This window comes from Caloenas nicobarica, chromosome 1 (assembly GCF_036013445.1).
Source record: "Caloenas nicobarica isolate bCalNic1 chromosome 1, bCalNic1.hap1, whole genome shotgun sequence".
Lineage (NCBI taxonomy): Eukaryota > Metazoa > Chordata > Aves > Columbiformes > Columbidae > Caloenas > Caloenas nicobarica.
The window spans coordinates 116,550,899-116,570,520 of record NC_088245.1 but is presented as its reverse complement, the minus strand read 5'-3'; the positions used below and the strand labels follow the sequence as shown (position 1 = coordinate 116,570,520).

General features: G+C 48.3%; 1 protein-coding gene across 7 annotated transcripts in view; it reads left to right on the top strand.

The window, feature by feature from the left end:
- BCOR (BCL6 corepressor) overlaps positions 1-19,622 on the top strand; it is an 82,175-nt gene that overhangs the window by 48,337 nt on the left and 14,216 nt on the right. For 3 of the 7 annotated variants that reach the window (XM_065640588.1, XM_065640597.1, XM_065640586.1), the window contains exons 5-10: positions 551-604; positions 1,063-1,246; positions 9,242-9,523; positions 9,920-10,273; positions 15,775-16,103; positions 16,435-16,704. In XM_065640588.1, the coding sequence (XP_065496660.1) occupies positions 551-604; positions 1,063-1,246; positions 9,242-9,523; positions 9,920-10,273; positions 15,775-16,103; positions 16,435-16,704 (1,473 nt within the window). The remainder of the gene's footprint in view (positions 1-550; positions 605-1,062; positions 1,247-9,241; positions 9,524-9,919; positions 10,274-15,774; positions 16,104-16,434; positions 16,705-19,622) is intronic. The other 4 variants (XM_065640615.1, XM_065640625.1, XM_065640606.1 and 1 more) reach the window with 4 other exon arrangements.

The window sequence follows — 19,622 nt, the reverse complement described above, 5'->3', positions numbered from 1 at the left end:
AAATAGCAAAGTAAGTTTGTTACTGAGAGCGAAGTGATGTAAAGAATAGTATGTATGGTTTTTACATATGTACATGCTAGTAAGCTTTAAAGGGCTTTTACTAAGATCTGGTAAGAATGTTAATGTACGTATGAAATGCTTGTGCAGTTTCAGAGGGGAGTCGGACAGGCATGCATGTTACCTTGGCACTAGCGATGGCTGTGATTTCTAAGCTGACCTGCGGTGCCAGCGAGCAAAGCGCACCCAGAAGTGGCGATTAATATACCAAATGTGCAGTTTGATGGAGAAGAGTCACAGCTGTGCGTTAGCGGGTCTCAGGCAACGTTTGTGCTAAGTGAACACGTAGAAAAGAGTAGGAGCGGTATTGAGGTTGATGCTGAGGGATGACAGACAGATATTGTATTGGAATATCCTTAAGGTATTTTACTTTTAATGAAGGGATGAGTTAAGCCAAATTGTTTTGCATTGTTAAGAAAAGAATTGGTTTATGCTTATAAAAATGGATGAAATTATCTAAATGATCCATTGAGTGCCCATTTTAATTACATAGATGGAAGGATTACAAGAGGACAGTATTTTATGTCTACCTGCTGCTTACTGTGAGGTCAGTTCTTCAAATTTTTATTACTAGACTCTTACATAAACCTTTGAGTTAAATTTCATTTCCAAATACACAAAGGGAAGTTTGTGGGCCATGGTCGTCTTTATTCATTGTATGGTTTTGTGTTGTTTGTTTTTTGTTGTTGTTTTTTTTTTTCTCCCCCCTTTTTGTTTTTGTCTCTTTTTACCTCCAAAATGGAATGTTTTTGTTTTATATACAACATACATTTATATATATATCTTACATATATACACTTATATATGAAAGAATTGTGTGGCTATTTGCATATAGATGCTAGAACACTGTTTTGCAAGTCAGGTGTATTAAACTCCTACCCTAGCTGTCTATCTGAAACCTTGGTTTTGAGCCGATTTTCCTTTGGAAATGCTTTCATATAAGGTAAGGTAAATGAAGTAGCTTTTATTGCAAGACTTTTTTTTTCATATCAATTCTCTTTCTAGCGTGCAATGATGCGCTTCTCAGAGTTGGAGATGAAAGAGAGAGAAGGCCAAACAGCTACCAAAGACTCAGAGGTCTGCAGATTCAGCCAGGCAGACTGGGAAAACTTGAAAGGAAACGGTGAAAAGAAGCCAAAGTCTGTCGCTCTGGAAGATGCCATTGCCGACCAAAATGACAATGACAGATGTAAGCGAATTTAGATGGCTTTCTGAAGCGTGTACGTGTCTCTGTGCCGCGGCAGCTTGCAGCAGAGCCGCGCGGGCAGTGTAATCTTTGTGTTCTCGCGGTGATGCTGGTTAAAGTCACTGACCTTGGCCTCTGCGGGTATGGAGCTGCCATGGCTGGTGCTCTCTGTGCTTGTTTTGGAGTCTGGAAGTTACTGGTTATGGTTGTACTCGCTTTTCAGGAGATAGTTAACTGTCACCAAAGTCACTGTCCTAAAGAGATCGTCTGTTTAATTGATGAAGTACCACATCAACCAGTGAAAGCAAAGGTCTAAGGCTCTGTTTTAAAAGCAGAAAGGAGATGGGGGAAGGGTGAGAGGCAACAAGGAGTTCAGCTTCCCGAAGGTGCTGTAGCGCTGGGAAATGCCAATAGCGCAGCTTCCAGGCAAAGCAGGGATGGAGGACAGGAGGGTGATGGCGAGCAGGAAAGGGCATCATCTGCCAGGCTGGCTTATCTATAAAGGCTGGATATATAAAACTCCAAACTATGAGAAATGAGTTTGCCTGGGCGACTTCTTGCTGCAGTGGCTGGGGGGGGTTGGTTTGTGCAGCTGGCTGGCAGGCGGCGGGATGTGAAATTCCCCATGGGGCCGGCTGGGCTGGTTGCTCCCTCTAGGCTGCTGCAAGGTATAGGAGGACTATGGAAAGTGTGTGCTAGCAGCACTGTCCTGAAAGCAAGACAAACTTAAAAATAAATGGTATCAGTTATGATTTTTAACTGTATGCAAGTTTTTTTTTTTTTTTTTTAACTTGTGGTAAGCATTTGGCTTCGATCCATTTTCCCAATTTTTTTTTCTTTTACCTATACAATTAAAGAATGGATCAGTCCCTCCTGCTGCTACTTTGTTTTTAACAACTCAGAAAAAAAATCTATGCCTAAAGTACTGCAAAACAAGAGGAAACAGACTGCAGGCTGCATTATGTGTGTGTGCATGTGCATTGTGTAACTCGGTGGTTAAGTGTGCTCTTCTGTAGGTTGAGATTCATGAGTAGGGCTAGTAGAAAATTTCATTCAGGCAATTTAATAACTTTGAATTATTGTTCTGGTCTTTGGTTAATGCTTTTGGCAGAGAGCATGCTGGTCAATCGTACTTGCTCGGTTCCTCACCTAAATCAAGTTACTGTGTTATTGCTGTCACTGCAACAGCAGCCTCAACAAAAATCGGCCTGGCAAAATAGCAATAGAAAGTTTTAATTGTGGAAGTAGAGGGTGTGCCAGGGTGGGGAGAGGCAGACTGAGCCCCTGGAAGATGAGCGAGGCTTCCCCTTCTGCAGGCTGCATCGAGGTGGCTTCGGGGAGGAAGGCGCTGCTGCCTTTCAGTCCCCATGCTAAAGGCGAAAGCTCGGCAGGCTGCTGCCCCAGGTCTCCCCCTTACAGCCCCCCTTGCTCATCAGAAGGCTCAGAGTGCCCTGGTGATGTCCTCTGTTAAATCCCACCCTGGGTGTGCTGCGAAGCGTAAAGAACAGCAGCAGCAGCAGGGTCCTGGCAGCTTGTTCTGGCAGCAGGGCAAGGTGGGTCTGGGGGTGAGAGGAGGACGGTGGTCTTTTGGGTCAGGGATGGGCGCAAGGGAGGGAGGCAGAGCCTTCTCAGAGGTGGGGGAATGCTGCTATGGGGGGGGTCGCTACGGGGAGGAAGAGCGTGAGAGCATCATTGTTTGGTGAAACATCCACCCTCCCATCCTTGCAAAAGGCTGATGATATGGTGTGTCCTTAAATTCATCATTTAGTGAGGTGTCCGGCACTTGAATCTGCTGGCTAAAATGTCTTGGAGGCTGTTAAATAACTGTCGGAAGCAGGGAAAGTGCGTTCCATCTTCTATTAGTTTGTTCCTCTCCTCTTCTAATTAGCTCTGACTTAACAGGCTATTTCAGAGTTTGGCCGAATGTCTAAACTCCTAAAAGTGCAGATCCGTTCTGCTGAGGGAGCTCCTCTCCTGTATGCCTGCCTGTACAACAGCAAATACTTACCCGTACAGATTCAGATCTCAGTAAAAGTTTTTTATCGTGGTGGTTCACCTCCTGCCCCTTGGGATAGCAGCTGATAAATCAGGAAGCCACGTTTTACACTTCTTGAATGCCTCTGGTGTAGTGGCTTGGGCTCTGGCGGGGCTTGAGCTGCCAGTGGTCTTGATGCATCTCTCACCGAGCAACCGGCGAAGGAGCGATGTGCTCTGCCTGCTCTTCCCCTTTGTTTATCACCAGCGAGAGCCGGGGCTACTTACCTCTTGCCTTCGCTTTCCCCGCAATTTCTAGCCACGCTGTTGGTGCGTTTGGCTGTAAAACTCTCAAACGGGAACTAAGCTGATGAGTTGCAACCCCTTCCGTTTTCCTTTCTGCCTCCTGCAAGAGCTCTTGCTGCTGCTGAAAAGATGCTTCACCTCGTTTTACGTAGCATTCATCCAGCCCTGACTACAAGCAAAGCAGCGTGCTTTTATGTGTGTGAGCGGGGGGAATTTAGGAGCAAAACGGGTGAGCTGTTAGGCACGACCCCTGCTGTGAGCGCTTCACCTGCCCGGTGTCAGCGGGGAAGAGGAAAACCGCAAGCGAAACCGTGATTGTGGCACGGATCTGGCTCGCAGGGCTCCTCCGCCGCCGCCTCGGTGCGGCCGCAGCCCTGCCTGCCGGGGGTGCAGGGGCCCATCGGGGCCGTAACAGCTGCTCGCCCCCCTGGATCCTCTAAATCTACCAGTGTGACGACAACAACAACAACAAAAGGCTAAATCACACAGGCAGGTGATGCTTACGGAGGGATGGGATGGAAACCCGCTTTTTTTAGCTTGCCCTGGGATTTGCTCATTTTCCTACTTTTATAGCATGGGTATGGACTTTATTTTAAGCAAATGAAGGCAAAATATCAGATTCCTTGAACTTTTCCTCTGACTTGCTCATGTGTGGCTTTCCCATACCGAGAACCTTCTTAAGCTTCATTGTGCCTTCTGGAGAGGGGAAAAAAAGGTGGTGGCGTTGTGGTTTTTTTTTTAAATTTTATTTATTTATTTATTTATTTATTTTAAGGGAGGTATCTGTGTTAGCTAATTAATGAGCAGTTAAAGCTAAGGAGTAAAGTAGAAGTGCTTTAATTCTCTCCCATCTTGTTTAGGTTTTGCCGGGTGTTCTGAGAGCAGCCACGAAGCTGCTTTGTTGCCAAGGTGACTTGTAAATGTTGCTGAGGCGATGCTGCTCCGGTGCATTTCCATAGCACAAACATGATAAATTATGGGATGCATATGTCATGAGTCATAGGATTGTTCAGAGATCAGGTGATTTGAGCTATTGGCATGGACACAGGCATCAATACAGGCATGTGATGATCGCATGTCGGTTTGTAACAAAGCTCTTCCAGCGGTATTGAAAAATCATACCCAAGTGTGAAAGATTGAATAGATTCTACAAGCTGTGAATTTCTTGATTGAAGAACGTAGTTACCTGTTTGTCTAATTTTATAGGAGGAAGACACTGCCCGTTTAAACCTTAGGTGGGAAAAATCTCATATGTTAAAAATGTGATCTTAAGATGTGAGGTCATGGGGAAAAAGTTGAAGTGGTTTCTATGTGTGAAAGTGTATGGTGTATATGGACTTCAGAGCTGATGTTCAGCCATGGAGTGACATGCCGGTGTCTCTTTGCATGGTAATCTGCTGCTTTTCTTTTCTTGCTGGGCTGTGTGTGTACCTGAACAAATGAAAGATGGAGACAGTAAACATGTCCTTTGCCCTGGTCAGTTATTACCTTCCTCTGATGGGACATAGTGCAAAAAAAAAAAAAAAAAAAGAAAAGAAAAAACCAAAAGTCTGTGCAGGGAGAATGGTGGTTGCTTGTCTGTGCAGCACAGTGAGCTTGGGCAGAAGGAAACAAATGTGGAAAGTTTCCAAGGAGGGGTAGTTGGAGGGAAAAATGGAATCAGCTGGGTTCCCTCTGCCCCATGGGATACTCAGAATTGGATGCTGAAGGTGACTTATGGAATCTCTTGTGATCTCTATGCTGAATACTGGGTTTTAGCTTTTGGATAGTCATTACTGTCCTCGGATGAGTAAAGGGTGACTTACATAAGTGAGCACAGTGAGAGGTTGCTCCGGGGAAGAGGAAAGGCTGTTTTTAGCTGCCATGTTATTTGAACAAAAGAATTGCAGGTTAAACACTCAGATGTGTTTCCTTGTTTGCATCCTATGGGAGGACCTGCTCTCAAGCAGCTGACAGCAACAGGAAGATGGAAAAATGAAGGAAAGTTTTTTTTGGGCAGCATGTTTGTGCATACGTGTAACTGTTTCTTGTGAGATTGTAACCCATGCACTTAAGGAGATACTGCTTCAGGCAGAAACCATATGGGAAGAAGCATCTTCTTAATTCTTCCTTGTTTCTAGTTGGGTAGGACAGTGAGAAGTGGTTTTGAGTTGTTGGTGCTGGTTCTCACAGCTGATGTGAGACTGGCAAATGCTGGAGGCTTGAGGAAGGAACACGTTTAGAAGTTTAATCTCCTTACTCATAGAGGTGTGTTGCTATGAGAACTCAGCATTTATCCTGTGTTTCTGGCTACCTTGTCACTGTTTGAATAATGACGATACAAAAACTCCAAGTATTTTGTTGTTTTCTTCCTCGGGCGGAGAAAAGGATGTTGTAGATACATGGCGGGGGGCGGGGGGAACAAAAGCAAATCAATTCTCCTTGTCCTTGTTGGGCGTGCCCAATAATGCTTATGTTGCTGTGCCTCATGTTGACATTTATATCTTAATTTGGGGAGACATCGTGTGTGATCCGCATTGCTTGCAAAACAGTTCGAGGACAGAGTGAAATCTGGTGGTAAAATATTAATAGAGCTTGCGCTCTGCGAGGCGGTTGCCGCTGTGCCAAGGGGAAAAACCTCTGGGCGTGCGATGTGTCCGCGCAAGCTGTGTGGAGAGCCTGTGTCCCGAACGGCGACTGACCTTTGTTCTTTTGCGGTGAAGAGGCGGGGAGCGTCAGCGGCAGAGCAGACAGGCGAGGATGCGGCTGCCCGGCTTTGCCGGCGCTGTCCTCCCGTGTCGATGCAGGATGATTACACAACCCGGATTAACGTGCGGAGATGTCGCTCCTCTAATGGTCTTAACCGCATCTAGCGGGGCGGATTTCAGAGGCGCGTGTGCAGCGGGGCAGTCCTCGAGAGGGATTGCTGGCTCGGCGGCCGAGGAGGCGTAGCTCTGGTTGCCTGAGGGTCCCTCTCTGATGTGACCGGAGAGCGGAGGCAAAGGTGTCGCAGAGCTGTTGGCAGTGAGGGATTTTTGGATAAACTTTTTGGATAAGCTGTGTGCTGTTCTCCTCGGCACGTGGATCCCCAGAGAAACGCTGATGGTGATGAGCTGTTAGCGAGGTTACAGCAAATGTCTCTCCCCTCCTTTTCATTTTTCAGCGCAGATGATGTGAGCGAGCAGCGCTTGGCATCCCTGTGCCAAGTTCTCTTGCAGATAGAGACAGAATTAATCTGCAGCGGGTCGCTTTCGGTGGTGGCAGGCTGGAATTAGTTTACTGTTTCCTGCAAGCCCCAAAGAATTAAAACCATCACCCCCCCTGCTACAGCCTGCTACTTCCTCTGACCCCGTGAAAGCTTCTCCGGGAATTGGTCAGGATGTGCCTGCCTTTTCTCAGGCCAGACAGTCTGAGGAGCAGGAAAGCTTGTCCCAATCTAGCAACTCTTCAGTCACTCCATGGTGTGTAGTTGCTGGGATGGCTGGAGACACGAAGGCTGTAAACAGTGGGAGTGTGGCGGAGAGAGCCCTTACCTGATCTCTTTGGGGAAACCGAGCGTATAAGTGTAATGTTTCCTTACGTAAGGGGGAAAAACAGCAGATTGCATTAAAAATGTAAAATGAAATCCGATAGAAGCATTTCTGAAAGTGATATTTGAAACGTGGCTGGTCCAGCATCTTTCGTTCTGTGTGAAACGGGACTGCCAGTGCTGTCGTTGTGGTTATAGGGTACAGCTGTTGGGCAGCATTTTCATGCCAGATGTACAAGCTCGGGGTGTTGCCAGATTTGTTCTGGTTTGGGGGACACTGGCAATTAGAGGCACAGTTGTTGTAAGCTGAGATACCTGTTTTCTGGAATATGTGATCATTGCTGGCCAAAAGGTGTGTGACAAACTGTGTTTTAAAGTCTTGAAGGGAGCAGGTGTTGCCCAGCCGGCCTTGTGGAGAGGAGCACTGCCAAATAACAGAATGGCCCGAGCATCCCGCTTGCCTGGAAGAAGTCAGCTTTTGATTTGATTTTCTTGGCCAAACATCTTCTGCTGCTTTATAAAGCAGCCCTGCAGGCAGCTTCCCAAGCAGCGTAAAAATGATGATGTGGTGTCTTCTGGTGCTTGCATGTATGTCCAGAGCCCTAGGTACTTCTTAGGGCCGTTTCTAAGTTGTGGTGAAGAAAAATCTCATCAGAGAGGTTTTTCCCCCCCCGCACCCCTCAGCCTTCCGTTGCTGACAAGAGGTGTGTCAAGAACGGTGGTGAAACCAGAGGTGTTGGCAGAGCCGTAGGAAGGTGCTCCCAGGATAAGGCGGGGTGCGCCTAGGCTGCCCCCGGGGGCTGCCGGTGTCTGGGTGCTGGTGTGGTGGGTCTTGGAGGGGACATGTGGGGAGAGGGGGCTGCAAGGGAGCAACGCCCGCCCTGGCGAGGGGGAAGAGCAGAAGTTGATGGCCGGGCTGTATGGAGGAGGAGGCTGAGTAAGGACGGGGAGGGAAGGGGAACGGAGTCCAGGTAGGAAACCAGCAGATGTGTTTGCAGGAAGGGAAGTGGGAGAAGGAGGAAGGGCAAGGAGGAGAAAGGAAAAGGGACAGGGAGCCGTGGGGAAGTAAGAGGGAGCACAGAGCCAGTTTGCCAAACAAGTGGCAGATGTGCAGAAAGAGTGTATTGGTCAGTCAGGAGGGCTAAAACGCATGGGAAAACCAACTCATTTGTGAGAATTGTAAATAAGAAGCTGATTAACCATCTTGCAGTCTGTACCACATGTCTGCCTAATCATGTCTCGGCTAGTTTAGTTAAACCCCAGAAAAAAAACCCTGTTCAATACAATGATAAAGTACCATTTTAAGTCAAGCATCCCTTTAAAATCACTTAAGCTGTCTCTAAATTTGGAGGGAACATTAGAGAGGGGGACCTGAAGTTAGGGCAAGCATGGCAACATGGGTGTTTTTGTGGGTAGTTTGTCAGACTAGTTTCTAGTAAGCTTTTCAAAGCTCAACCAGTCGCTGCTCCTGGAAATACTCCCTGAAAAAAGTGAGGTCTTTTTTGAAAGGGGGTGACAGAGATCATGTGATTTAGAGTGACTGGCTGGTTACTTGAAGTGGGGAAGCCTTTTTATAACCTTGGATTCAAGTAGTGCTTTTTGCAAAATATCACAGCTATTCTTAGTGGTATTACCGTCTATGTGTGTGCGTGCTCCATATCCCATTTATATCTACAGAAGGAGGGACGAACGCTTTTAAGTCAGACTCTGCAATTCGATGCGAGAAGTTAGGGAAGGATAGGAATTAGTGAAAGACTAATATTTTATTACCATCATAAGGTGTTTCTGCAAAGGAAGGCATTGCAAAGTGAAGCCTGGATTACTACCTACCACGGTTTTGGGGAGCGAGGTTGCTTTCTAAAAAGGGTCTGTGCTTTCGATATCAAAAGATGTTTCTTTATTTAAAAAAGCATATTGTGATGTTTCTATGGCTGTAAGTATTGTGAATGTCGTACTTCTTAAATTGATGTAAAAAACCCACAAAATACCATGCTTTTGGGGGGTGCTGTACTAGGCTGTGGAGAAAACTGCTGCCTTAGGCTGGCCAGAGACTTGTTCTGAAGTAAGATTTTCTGTTTATTTGCATGCCTCATAAACCATAAGTCATGGTGAAGATAACATTGAAGAGATCAGAGAGCATAACTTTCTCACAATGAATTGTTTTATATTTATTAGGTCTTGTGGTGTTTGTTTGTTTGTTTTGTTTTTAGGTAACTTTACTAGTACGGAAAACAACCAAGGTCACTTTCTTGAAACTCCTGAGGAAAAAGATCTCTCAAATGAGCAATGTTATTTAGAGAGACATTCTATATATGAAAAAGCAGAAGACCAGCCAACAGACGATATTGGCCAACATCCATGTCCACGTCTGGACAGGAAGCGTAAACACTCTGGTGAGAGAGTGCAAAATGATGGCAGCCAAAATGAAAACTTTGTGGATGAACTGCAGGATGAACTTATATCAAAAGCAAAAAAGAAGAAGAACTCCAAAGGTAAGACAGCATTTTGCTTTGGTCTCTCTCAAGGAATGTCTTGTGAAAGGAACGTCCCTTTGGCTTAATGTGTTTCCATTTTTGAACTTGATAGTTACTAATGTGAGCACTGTCATTTCACTTAAAATTATATATATGTATATATATGTATGTATATATATGTGTATATATATATGTATATATAAAAATCTTGGCATATAAGGGTAAAGCACTAGTCGTTGGACACTGTAGCCACAGCAGTGCAAGTTACTGTAGTGCATGTAACCCTTAATGAGCAAACCTTTAAAATGCATAGTGTGGTGGTAAAGCTGAGACTATATGCCCCGAAAGTGAAATGTAGCTTTTGTTTTAAGTTGAGGGGGCTTTTTGATTAATTTTTAGTTATTTTTCCATTAGATGACTGGCCTGAGAGGGAAATGACAAACAATTCCTCTAACCACTTAGAAGAGCCCAATTGTAATGAGGTGACCAACCTGAAGGTGTGCATTGAATTAACAGGGCTCCATCCCAAAAAGCAGCGTCACCTGCAGCATCTTAGGGAACTATGGGAGCAGCAGGTGTCACCAGAGAGATCCCCGTCCGGCAAGTTGGGCCGGCAAAGCAGGAAAGATTTAGCTGAGGCTGTTCAGCCAGAGGCCACTGCAAAGGTCAAAGACTTCACAGAAGAAAGGCACACCAAGAAAAGGTCAGAGGCCAAAAGCAATAGAAGTTGGTCTGAAGAGTCCCTCAAAACAAGTGACAATGAACAAGGTATGCAGAGACTACTAGGGAAAACAGCCGGCTTTAGCATTTACAGTGACGCATGCTGCCACCGATGTTAAGGAATTGTCTAGAGCTTTTTTTTAAAACTTTTTTTAAAATTATATTTCTGTAGATGTCCATTTGTATAAGGACTGACACCTCTTTAAGAATTGCACTGTAGCTCGTATTTGGCAGACAAGAAAATGTGTTCGTGTATGTGTGTGTAACTTTATGTTTGTGCATGTGTGTGTGCGTGTGTGTGTGTGTTTTGGCTTTAAATACTCTTTCATAGATAATGTGAAGATGAAGTTAATGTCTCTAGAGGAGAGCTGGGGGGGCATACAACGCGGGCATGCTTCTGGGCGAGGGAGGGAGCAAACAGGCTGCTAGTTGTTATAAGAGTGTTTAACCACACATAGGATTTGAGGGGCTGTGACCCTCTGAAATGGCATCAGTGCAGCTAGCAGCTCTTGATCTTGGGAACCCAACGCCTCCAGCACCCTCAGCACTGCTGGGTTTCCCTGTCTTTCCCAGGGCATATGCGCAAGAGCAAGGCTCATCCTCCTCCCAAAGATGATGCCTTGCCGCTTCGCTGCGGGCATGTCCTGTAAACCCCTGTGCCCCACTCCCCACCCCCTTGGCAGAGATCTTCCCAGTGTCTGTTTTCTAAGGGCTCACTTCCTCAAAGCACATCAGCTTTCCTTGACTTGTTTCTGGCTTCTTCTTTCCCCCTCACTCCGCTTACTCCTTTTCCCTCCCTCTCTCCCTTTTCTGCTTAGTCGCTATCCTGGGGAAGAACCCATGGAGGCAATCTGCCAAATTTTCCTTCAGATGGACAGGACAGTCTCCTGTCCCCACTGTCCTCAGCCCCCAGGCGTGTTGTCTGCTCTGCTGCTTTTCCCCTTCCCTGTGACGTTTTCTGCTGTAGCTCGGCTGGAGGACGCGTGGGGAACGGCAGCACGCAGCCCACATGGCTGATCCCTCTCGAGCATCCCCTGCATCTCGTTGTGCGTCCCTGTCTCCTCTGGGCACAGCAGGCAGCCCTGGTCTCCTCGTTCAGCTTTTCAGGTAAAAGGTTGCAAATACTTTTGTTTTCTTCCTTCCTTTCCTCCTCTTGCTCCTCCAAGTCCTCTGCCTGGACTGGCTGTTTTCTGGGAGAGGGAGCTCTGAGTTGGACATTTGGGCTCCTTCCTTCTTCACAGACCTGGAAGCTTCATCAGACTGGTAGACATTCACCCTCCAGCTGGCCTAACCTTTAGTTCAGCTGAGATCCCCTCAAAAGAGAGAAGAAGCATGAGGGGAGTGGATCTTCTTGTCCCATGCCGTGGAAAGGACTGAGTCCAGGTCATCCTGCACCGGTAGAGAGTTTTCCTGGGTAGCATCTCCAAAATGTTCACAGGCAAAAGTATCAGCTTCCCTTCTGTCCTAAAGCTCCTTGTCGGTCTTTCACCCTTTATCTGAGGGAAGAAAACCCCAAACTTTGATGCTTATTGTTGGGGAAGGTTCTCCAAAAGAATCTATGGAGCAGGAGATCAAAACTTAGTTTAAAAGGAGCTTTGACTCTTCCTCCCTTGCTTTATGTGCTGCTTGGTGTGCATGGTATCAGCTCAAACATCCCTGCCCATCACCTGCTTCCCTTTGTACTTTCAGAAGGAGAAACCTTGTAGAGATTAAAAGAGGGTCACTAACAAGAAACCACATTGTGTAAGGATGCTCTAGCTTTCCCCTGCAATGCCTCCCATGGCAGCGACAGGCTTCTCTAACACATGACCTTGGAAAAGAAAAAAAAAATGGCTCCCAATTTATGCACCGTTCCCAAAGGCATTCAGATTCAGTCGCCCCATGGCTATGAAAAACCTCTTGGTTTTTGAAACCGCTATAATACCATAAACCTGACTAAATTATGCCTCGCTGTTCACTGTGCAGAGGCACTGGAAATTGTTCAGATCACTTTGCTCCTGCTCCTCCAGCCCCGTTGAAGTGTAAACCTGTAAATCTCGCACTAGGATGAGGACGTTTTTCTTGGTTGGTGTGACAGAGCATCCTCGGCATGACAGTCACATGGGGATGGAAACTTGCAGCTTGTCTTTCTTGCCCAGGACTAGTCTTCAAACTTTTCTTAAACAAGCAGATGTTGTGAATATGAGAATATACCCTGTCGCTTGCAGCTTTTTTTTCCTCTGGGCCTGGGAACAGCTGTTCCTGGTGCCCAAGCACTGCCTGTGAATGTGTCAGTCTGCTGCTGGAAAGCTGGTTGTATCCCAAGAAGTGGGCTGTAACGGGGCATCGAGGTCTGCCCCTGCACCCCCGAAGCCTTAGTCTAACAGCAGGATGATTTGCTGCCTGTGTCTGCAAGTCTCTGGGAAGATGATGGGTGCTGACTTCTGGGCTTGTTGCTCCAGTTGTGTTCAAGCCAGGATTTTAGTGTAGGAGGCGTCGTGTGTTGCACTGCAAGCCACCACTGGCCTGTCACCCCTCTGTCCCCCGGTCGGTGCCTGCTGGCTGGGTGACCAAGCAGTGGCTGCTGGAAGTGTCACCCCGGTGACTCTTCCAGCTGCTGCCTCCTTGCAGCCTCACTTGCGGGTCAGAACCACGAGAGCCAGGATGTGGCTCGCCCAAAATAATTTCAGGGCCATGCCTCATCCCCTTCACAAGGTGACGTTGCCCATGCCAGCTCTCTGGGGTGCAGCAGGTCCGCGAGTGTGGAGATGCCTGCAACCTCGGGGCACCGTGCCGCTCGCCCGGGCCCGTGGCTGAGGCAGGAGCCGCGGTCTCTGCTGGGGTCCCGGCTCAGCAATCACCTCCCGGCACTGCCGGCGGCGCGGTAGCTGGCTCTTCCAATGGTCCCCCAGGGACGCGCAGCCGCTCACGCGGCACAAGGAGAAAACCCGGCGGTCCTCTTAATCGCCACGCTGCCTGGGCAGCACGGAAACAAAAGCTGCCGAAGAGAGGAGCCGGGAGGATCTCTCCCAGTGGGAAAGCCGCTGCCTGCCCCTCGGAGCCACCGCGGGTTGCAGGCAGCGCGGCGGCCGCTGGCTTGGCAGGCGGGAGGAGGCAGCTGCCGGGGCGGGAGCCGAACAAGCCGGCGTTCAGGTGACGCGGCGGCAGCTGCTTTTCTGTGCGGAGCGTCTCTGCAGCCCGCTCCTGCGGGAAGGGAGGCAGGTCCTGCTCTGAGTCAGACGTGCCACAACCCACATCAGTTGGAGGCCTGTTTTTTTTTTTTGTTGTTGTTGTTTTTGGTTTAGTCAGTTTTTTTCATGGATATTTGGGGATATTCCTGCCCACTCTTGCGGCTTCTCCCTTCACATATGTAGTTGTCAGAAAGATGGGGTGGGATTCCAGGATTAACCGCTTGCCTTTTTCTGCCAGTGTGTCTTGTATTTCCCAGGCTGATGCTCGGCTTTTTCTGGATAGCACTGACCTCTTGCGATGTTATTGATCCTGAAACTCCTGGGCACAGCGTTGCTACTCTCCATCCCTTAGCTGCAGCACCCGTTTAGCCTGGTGCCTGCTGTCACTGCTGTGGAGGGTCAAAGTGGAGCACAGAATTCACATGGAGCTTGCAAGCTGGAGTACCCATTTTTCGCGGTGATTAAACTGCTTTAATTGCCTCAGCATCCCTGCACGGGAAAGCCTACAGTTCTTTGAGACAGGCTCCTCTTCCTGTGTTCTTTTCCTCCGTCCTTTAGGTATTTCTGTCCTCCAGACTTGTGGGGCTTTTTTTCTTTCTGTTCTTGTTTTTCTACATGCAGCAGTTTCTTGCTTCCTTCGTGACCTCATCGCTGCTGCTTTCCATCTTCGCAATTTTCTTAGTAAGTGTTTAAGGAGATAATGGTAAGACTTATGTATTGGAATAAGGCTTTTCATGTGCTACTCCAATTAGGTTAGTTGGGAACAGGAGAATTAAACGCTCCTTGCTTCATGCTGTCTGCAGAGTTGGAAAGACAGCCTTGCATCCGTAGGCTCAGCCTACGACTAGGCAGCTTTCTTCAGGATTGCAATGCCTAAAAAACTTACTGGATTTTTGCTGAACAATCTGCACATCGTGTGTCCCGTAAATTCCCTGGCATCTGCTTGGCAAGCCGTGGTATGCATCTTTTTCTAGAAAGCGGCTCGAAAGAACTGAGGGATTTCTGTTTTCATCTTTAATCTAGAAAGCCTTCTGCAAGTTACTTTCACAGATCTATTTAAAGGAAGACAGAAGTGTGAAGCTGCCCACCAAGAGGATTCTAGATTTTATTTTCTTTTTTCCTGACTGTCTCTGGATTGAGTTTCTTTAAATAAAGGTCTCTCTGAGCAGCATTGAGCCTTATTGCTGCCGCCATCTCTTCCGTTCTGAAAGCAGCATCACTTCAGAGACTTCTCGGAGCAAAGGAGCCTCTTTCAAGTGTGTGGGGATTTTTCCGTACCTTCCCTCAGTGGCGTGGCATTGTTTGGCTGAAGTGTCCCTTCCTTTCCAGCAACCTTTAATTCATTTTTCTGCAGAGGAGTTGGTTCTGAGGTCACCTCAATTCTCTTCCCAAGGGAAATTCAGACTATAAAAAGTCAACTTTCCTGTCCTTGTTTTGTTGTAAACCTGCTTGCACTTTTGCAAAAAAAAAAAATAGCTGTGCTTTTTGCATGTGGCCCAGATCGTGGGATCCAGCTTCTTACAGCTAACCCGGGGAGAAAACCTGGCCTTGCCAGCGTCCTGCCATGGGGGGCAGAGCACTGGTCTTAGTTGCCCGATGTCCTGTAGGGCTTTCTCATCTCACAGAAAGAGTCACTTTGGGTCGAAGTCCTTGGGAAAAACACAGCTGATAGCTTTTCCTGCAAAATCCCTGCACTTTTTGATAGAGGGTTTGCACAGGGCTTCTGTAGGGGCGGCTGCTTGAGTAGCCTTTCCTCTCTTGGCTTGCTTTTCAAGCAGAAACACCGCTAAGGAGTTGTTCCTCATCTTATTGCCATCTCAGGGCTAAACTCACCATTCCCCCTGTGCTGCCCCATGAAGACCTCATCCATGCCCCCGCCTCTCTTGCCTTCCCCTCCTCCCCTGCCATCCCTCTATCTGCCCTGCCACTACACCGAGCCAAAGGCGGGCGAGCCCGGCCGGGCCCAGGCTGCTGGAGGAGTTGGTTCCCGGTCACATAAAGCAGTTCCAGGTAAGGAGGCGAGTTTTTTTTTCCCCCCGGCGAGGTGGTGCGGCAGCGGCTCTCCGCTCCGCCTGCGGCAGCCCCGCGCGGGCACGGCGCGGCTCGGCACCCCACGGCCTTCGCCCTGCCCTGGCACCCGGCACCGGGCGTCTCATTTAGAGGTTTTTTTTTTTTTAAATCAGCGTTACAACCGTTAACCTAACGTTATAACTGGCAAGATGCTATTTACGATTTGAACGTGGAACGCTTAAAATATTAATGATTTGAAAATGTAATTGGTAGATCTCTTAAGCAGTCGAGGAGCTTGTGTTAAGTGCTAGCAATGTGTTTTCCTTTTAACACACCATGCAACGTGTAATGCCTTTCCTTCCCATTTAGGCTTGCCCGTATTCCCAGTGTCTCCGCACATGAAGAGCCTTTCATCCACCAATGCAAACAGCAAAAGGCAGGCTCAGCCAAGCTGTACTCCAGCCTCGAGGTTGGCTGCCAAACAGCAGAAAATTAAAGAAAGCCGGAAGACAGATGGGCTGTACACAGACGAAGAGGAGGATTTCCAACATGCATCTCTGCTGCAGAAATACAGCGAGTGTGAGAAGCCATCAGGGAAACGTCAGTGTAAAACAAAACACTTGGCACTGCAGGAGAGGAGAAGGAGGTCATCTCTGACAGGGGATGACACCACAGATATCGAAAATGCTGAAGATAAGGTATCTTTATTTAGACTTAATTGTCCACCAGCCTCTCAGAAGGCAGCGCCAGCCTGCTTAAAACTGATGCGCTGTCATGCATGCAGGGTAGCGGGGATTGCATTCAAATTCATCTGTGGATGCTTCGCACATTTCGTATTTGCTTCTCTTAACCCGAGTTAAAGGCACTATTGCAGGGGGTTAGACGTATTGCATTTAAAAGCTGTAACAGGTCTTTCTTAAAAAAATTAATATCAGGAGGAAAGTGTAATTCTTTGTCAGCAAAATATAATGCTGTCGCTGTATTGTAAAAATGAGGCTAGAAAACCCCTCACAATAATGGTTTTGACAGGTCACGGTAACAAGGAAAGTCAGGAAGCGACCAGAGCCTGCTTCAGACTGCGACTCCTCACCAGCCAAGGCGTACGAGCAGAAGCTGTACGATCGCCTGCAGCAGACTCCCGCATTGCTCCCTGCCTCGCAGCCCTCGCAGCTGCCGATTGCAAGCCCCCCTCAGGACACCACCCCGAGCCGGCCCATGCCGCCCGAAGCCCGGAGGCTTATTGTCAATAAGAACGCGGGGGAAACACTGCTGCAGCGAGCGGCACGCCTGGGCTATGAGGTAAGGGTCTCTCACTGCTCTGCCTGAGGTTAAAACCCTCTTTCCCGTTTCAGAGGTGGAGAGTTTGCCAAGTGGCAGCTTTGAGGCTGGTCGTTGAAATTTGCGAGCCCCCTTTCCCTGCGGCGTTCCCTTTCCCGGTGTGCTGGGTCTGGAGGCAGGTCCCTGCGGGAATGGGTCCCCACGGTTGGCAAGGATGTAGCGTACGCAGCATCGTGTGTGAACGAGCAAAGGGTAAAGTTTTATTGGGAACCCTTGCTTCTGTTTAAACATAAGCCATCTGCAAACAGACTGGGTGTCTTTTTTTGTTTGTTTTTTTTTAAAGTAGTCTTTATATTGATCTTTAATGAGCTGTGCAATTTTTGCTTTTGTTATTTGTGAAGAGCATGTAATTTAGGAGAAGAGTTTTATTTTTTGTTCTTCTCTCCAAGGAGTATCTAGGATGTGACACAGGATGTAGCGCTTGGAGTGTCCTCTTGCATGATCAGATGCATCGTAGGAGCACTCTGCATGCTTTATGCTTGGAGTCTGGAGATGCTCAGTGTAGCTGGAACAATATTGTGTAATGAAATAGCACCCCTGTTGCTACAAAAATCAGAAACCAATGAATCCCCTAGCTCTGCTGTTTTGAAGCATGCTTTTATTGGAGAAATAGGGGCATGTAGGTGTGAGCATCATTGTTGCTCAACTTCAGATCTCGCGAAGAAGTGTTTCATCGCAGGGAGTGATTGTTGCCTTCGACACAGCTGCAGGGTTTGCCTTGTTGGCGAGAGGACCTTGGACCTCAGAGCTGGACTTGAAGCCCTCCCTGGAAGGTGGCATCAGCCCAGGTCCTGGTGGGACCTGCCCAGCCTCAGGGATTTGTGGAAACCTCGAAATGCCCTTTGTATAGCTGGACACCTTTGTATGGAGAGGGGCCTTCTCCAGCTCTGAAAGACAGGGTTTGTTGGAAAGGTTTTGTTTACTCTAGACAGAGGCTTCTTCTAACCCAGGGCACTTCAGCTCCAGTTAGGAGGACAAGTGGTTGTTGCAATGTTGCTATGGTAATCTCCATAATTTAAATTATTTAATTTCCTACAGACCTAAAATTTCCCATGGATCAAAATGTGCCGTAGCATGTGCTGCAAGCTATCGGAGTGTATTTTCTTCCTGCACAGCAGTGTCTGTTGGGGCGAGTACCACTCGCACGTAGCAGGCTGCCGTGGGATGCTTGTGCGCTTTGCTTTCTGCACCTGGAACGCTCCGCTGAGCACAGCTCAATGGGAGCAGCTCCAAAACTTAGTGATGGGCTGAGGTCTTGCTCAAGCAGGGGCCGAGGGCTCTCTGTTTGCTTTGCTGATAGCAGGAGCTCTCTGCAGCGTTGGCCACTAGCTGGCTAGTTGCAGAAACCTGGAGATGCCCGTGCTCACCACCATGGGGGTCCTGGGGCCATGGGATAGCCTTGTGTGCTCACCATGCCTTCCCATCATCAGCTAATAGGGGATTTTGATTTTCTGACTTGAATTCACCCAAAAGTTCAAGTGAACTGTTTTAGTAGGCTTAAATATTCCAATCGTTTGACTTGATTGTTTGGCTGGCATTGACAGTGCAGCAGCAGGTCCTGTTGTTGGCAGAGTGTGGGACAGAGGGGAGAGCCCGGTCTGTGTGCCCGAGCCACTGCCAGCATCTCGCGTCAGCTGTGTCTTTCAAGGACCAGAGCAGGGGGTGGCTGCACCACCCAGTTGGGGCTTCATTTGGCCTGGGTTGAGCTGTGGTAGTTTGGTTAGCTGTGGAAGCTCTGTAGCTGTGTTGTTTTTCTTGCTAGCGACCAGAGTACTGCAGTTATAAGAAAGCCGAATTTCCTCTGTCTCCAGAAAAAATTAGAGTGGTCAAGGAGTTACAAATTCCTCTATTTAAAAAATAAAAGAAAGAAGAGCTCAGTGGCTCAAGCTAATTTGCTGGTTTGTGACCTGTGACAGCTGCACACATCTGTTTTCTGCCGTCCCCGTTAGCGGGGCAGCAACCTTTGGTGGCTGCAATGTGATGGCTGGGGGCTGATCCTGAAGTGGGAGCGCTGGATGCTCACGGGCACGTGGGGGCTTCTCATAGCTGCTGCGGTGGCAGCGGGCAGCCTTGTGGCCCCTCACCAGCCCGGCGGCAGAGGAGGAGGCAAATGAGTCTGTGCCACTAGGGCTGTGGTTTGCGGAGGGATGCCAAGTGCTGGTGCAGGACTCGGAGCTGGAAGTAGCTGGCACCAGCAGATGCCACCGAGCCCTGATGGCAGCAGGGATGCTGTTTTGGGGCAGAGCAGCACCAGCAGCTCTGCTCTGAGACCGAGTGAGCTCGTGCCTGCCCTTGGCAGCCTGCCTGCCTTTCAGCAGGGATGCCTGGCGCCCGTGCAGAGATCCCACCCCAAACCCAGAGGTAGCACCGGCGCCTTTGGCATGCAAAGGTGCTGGTGAGCTGTACGTACCGCTCCTGGACCCATGGGGAGCCCAAATGCTCAGATGCCTCTGCCCCACTCTCAGTTGCACAGTATGGATGTGCCCCAGACAGTTGCGGGAAGGAAGACACAAGCAGTTATGATTTTTCGTGTAAAAGCTGACATGAGAATGAAATGTGGAAGGACAAATGCGCCTTAAGAGTAGTCAGGGATAAATTGCAGGGCTGCAGCCAACAAGGCTACTTAAAGACAGTGTGGCAAATGGTGTTCGGTTCTGGAAATCCATACGGTCTGAGCAAAACCCCGCTGAAGCTGGTAGGAAGCTTTGCCTTGTCTTTGCTGGCCAGGCCGTGCTTCATCACGATGTTAGCAACCCATCCCAGTGTACAGCCGCTCTCGAATACATTCTGTTTTCCCCATTTGAAACAAATGACTTGAGATAATAGTAGCCTTAAAACTGTAATTTACTTTTTGTGAAAGGAGAATTATAGGGAGCGTA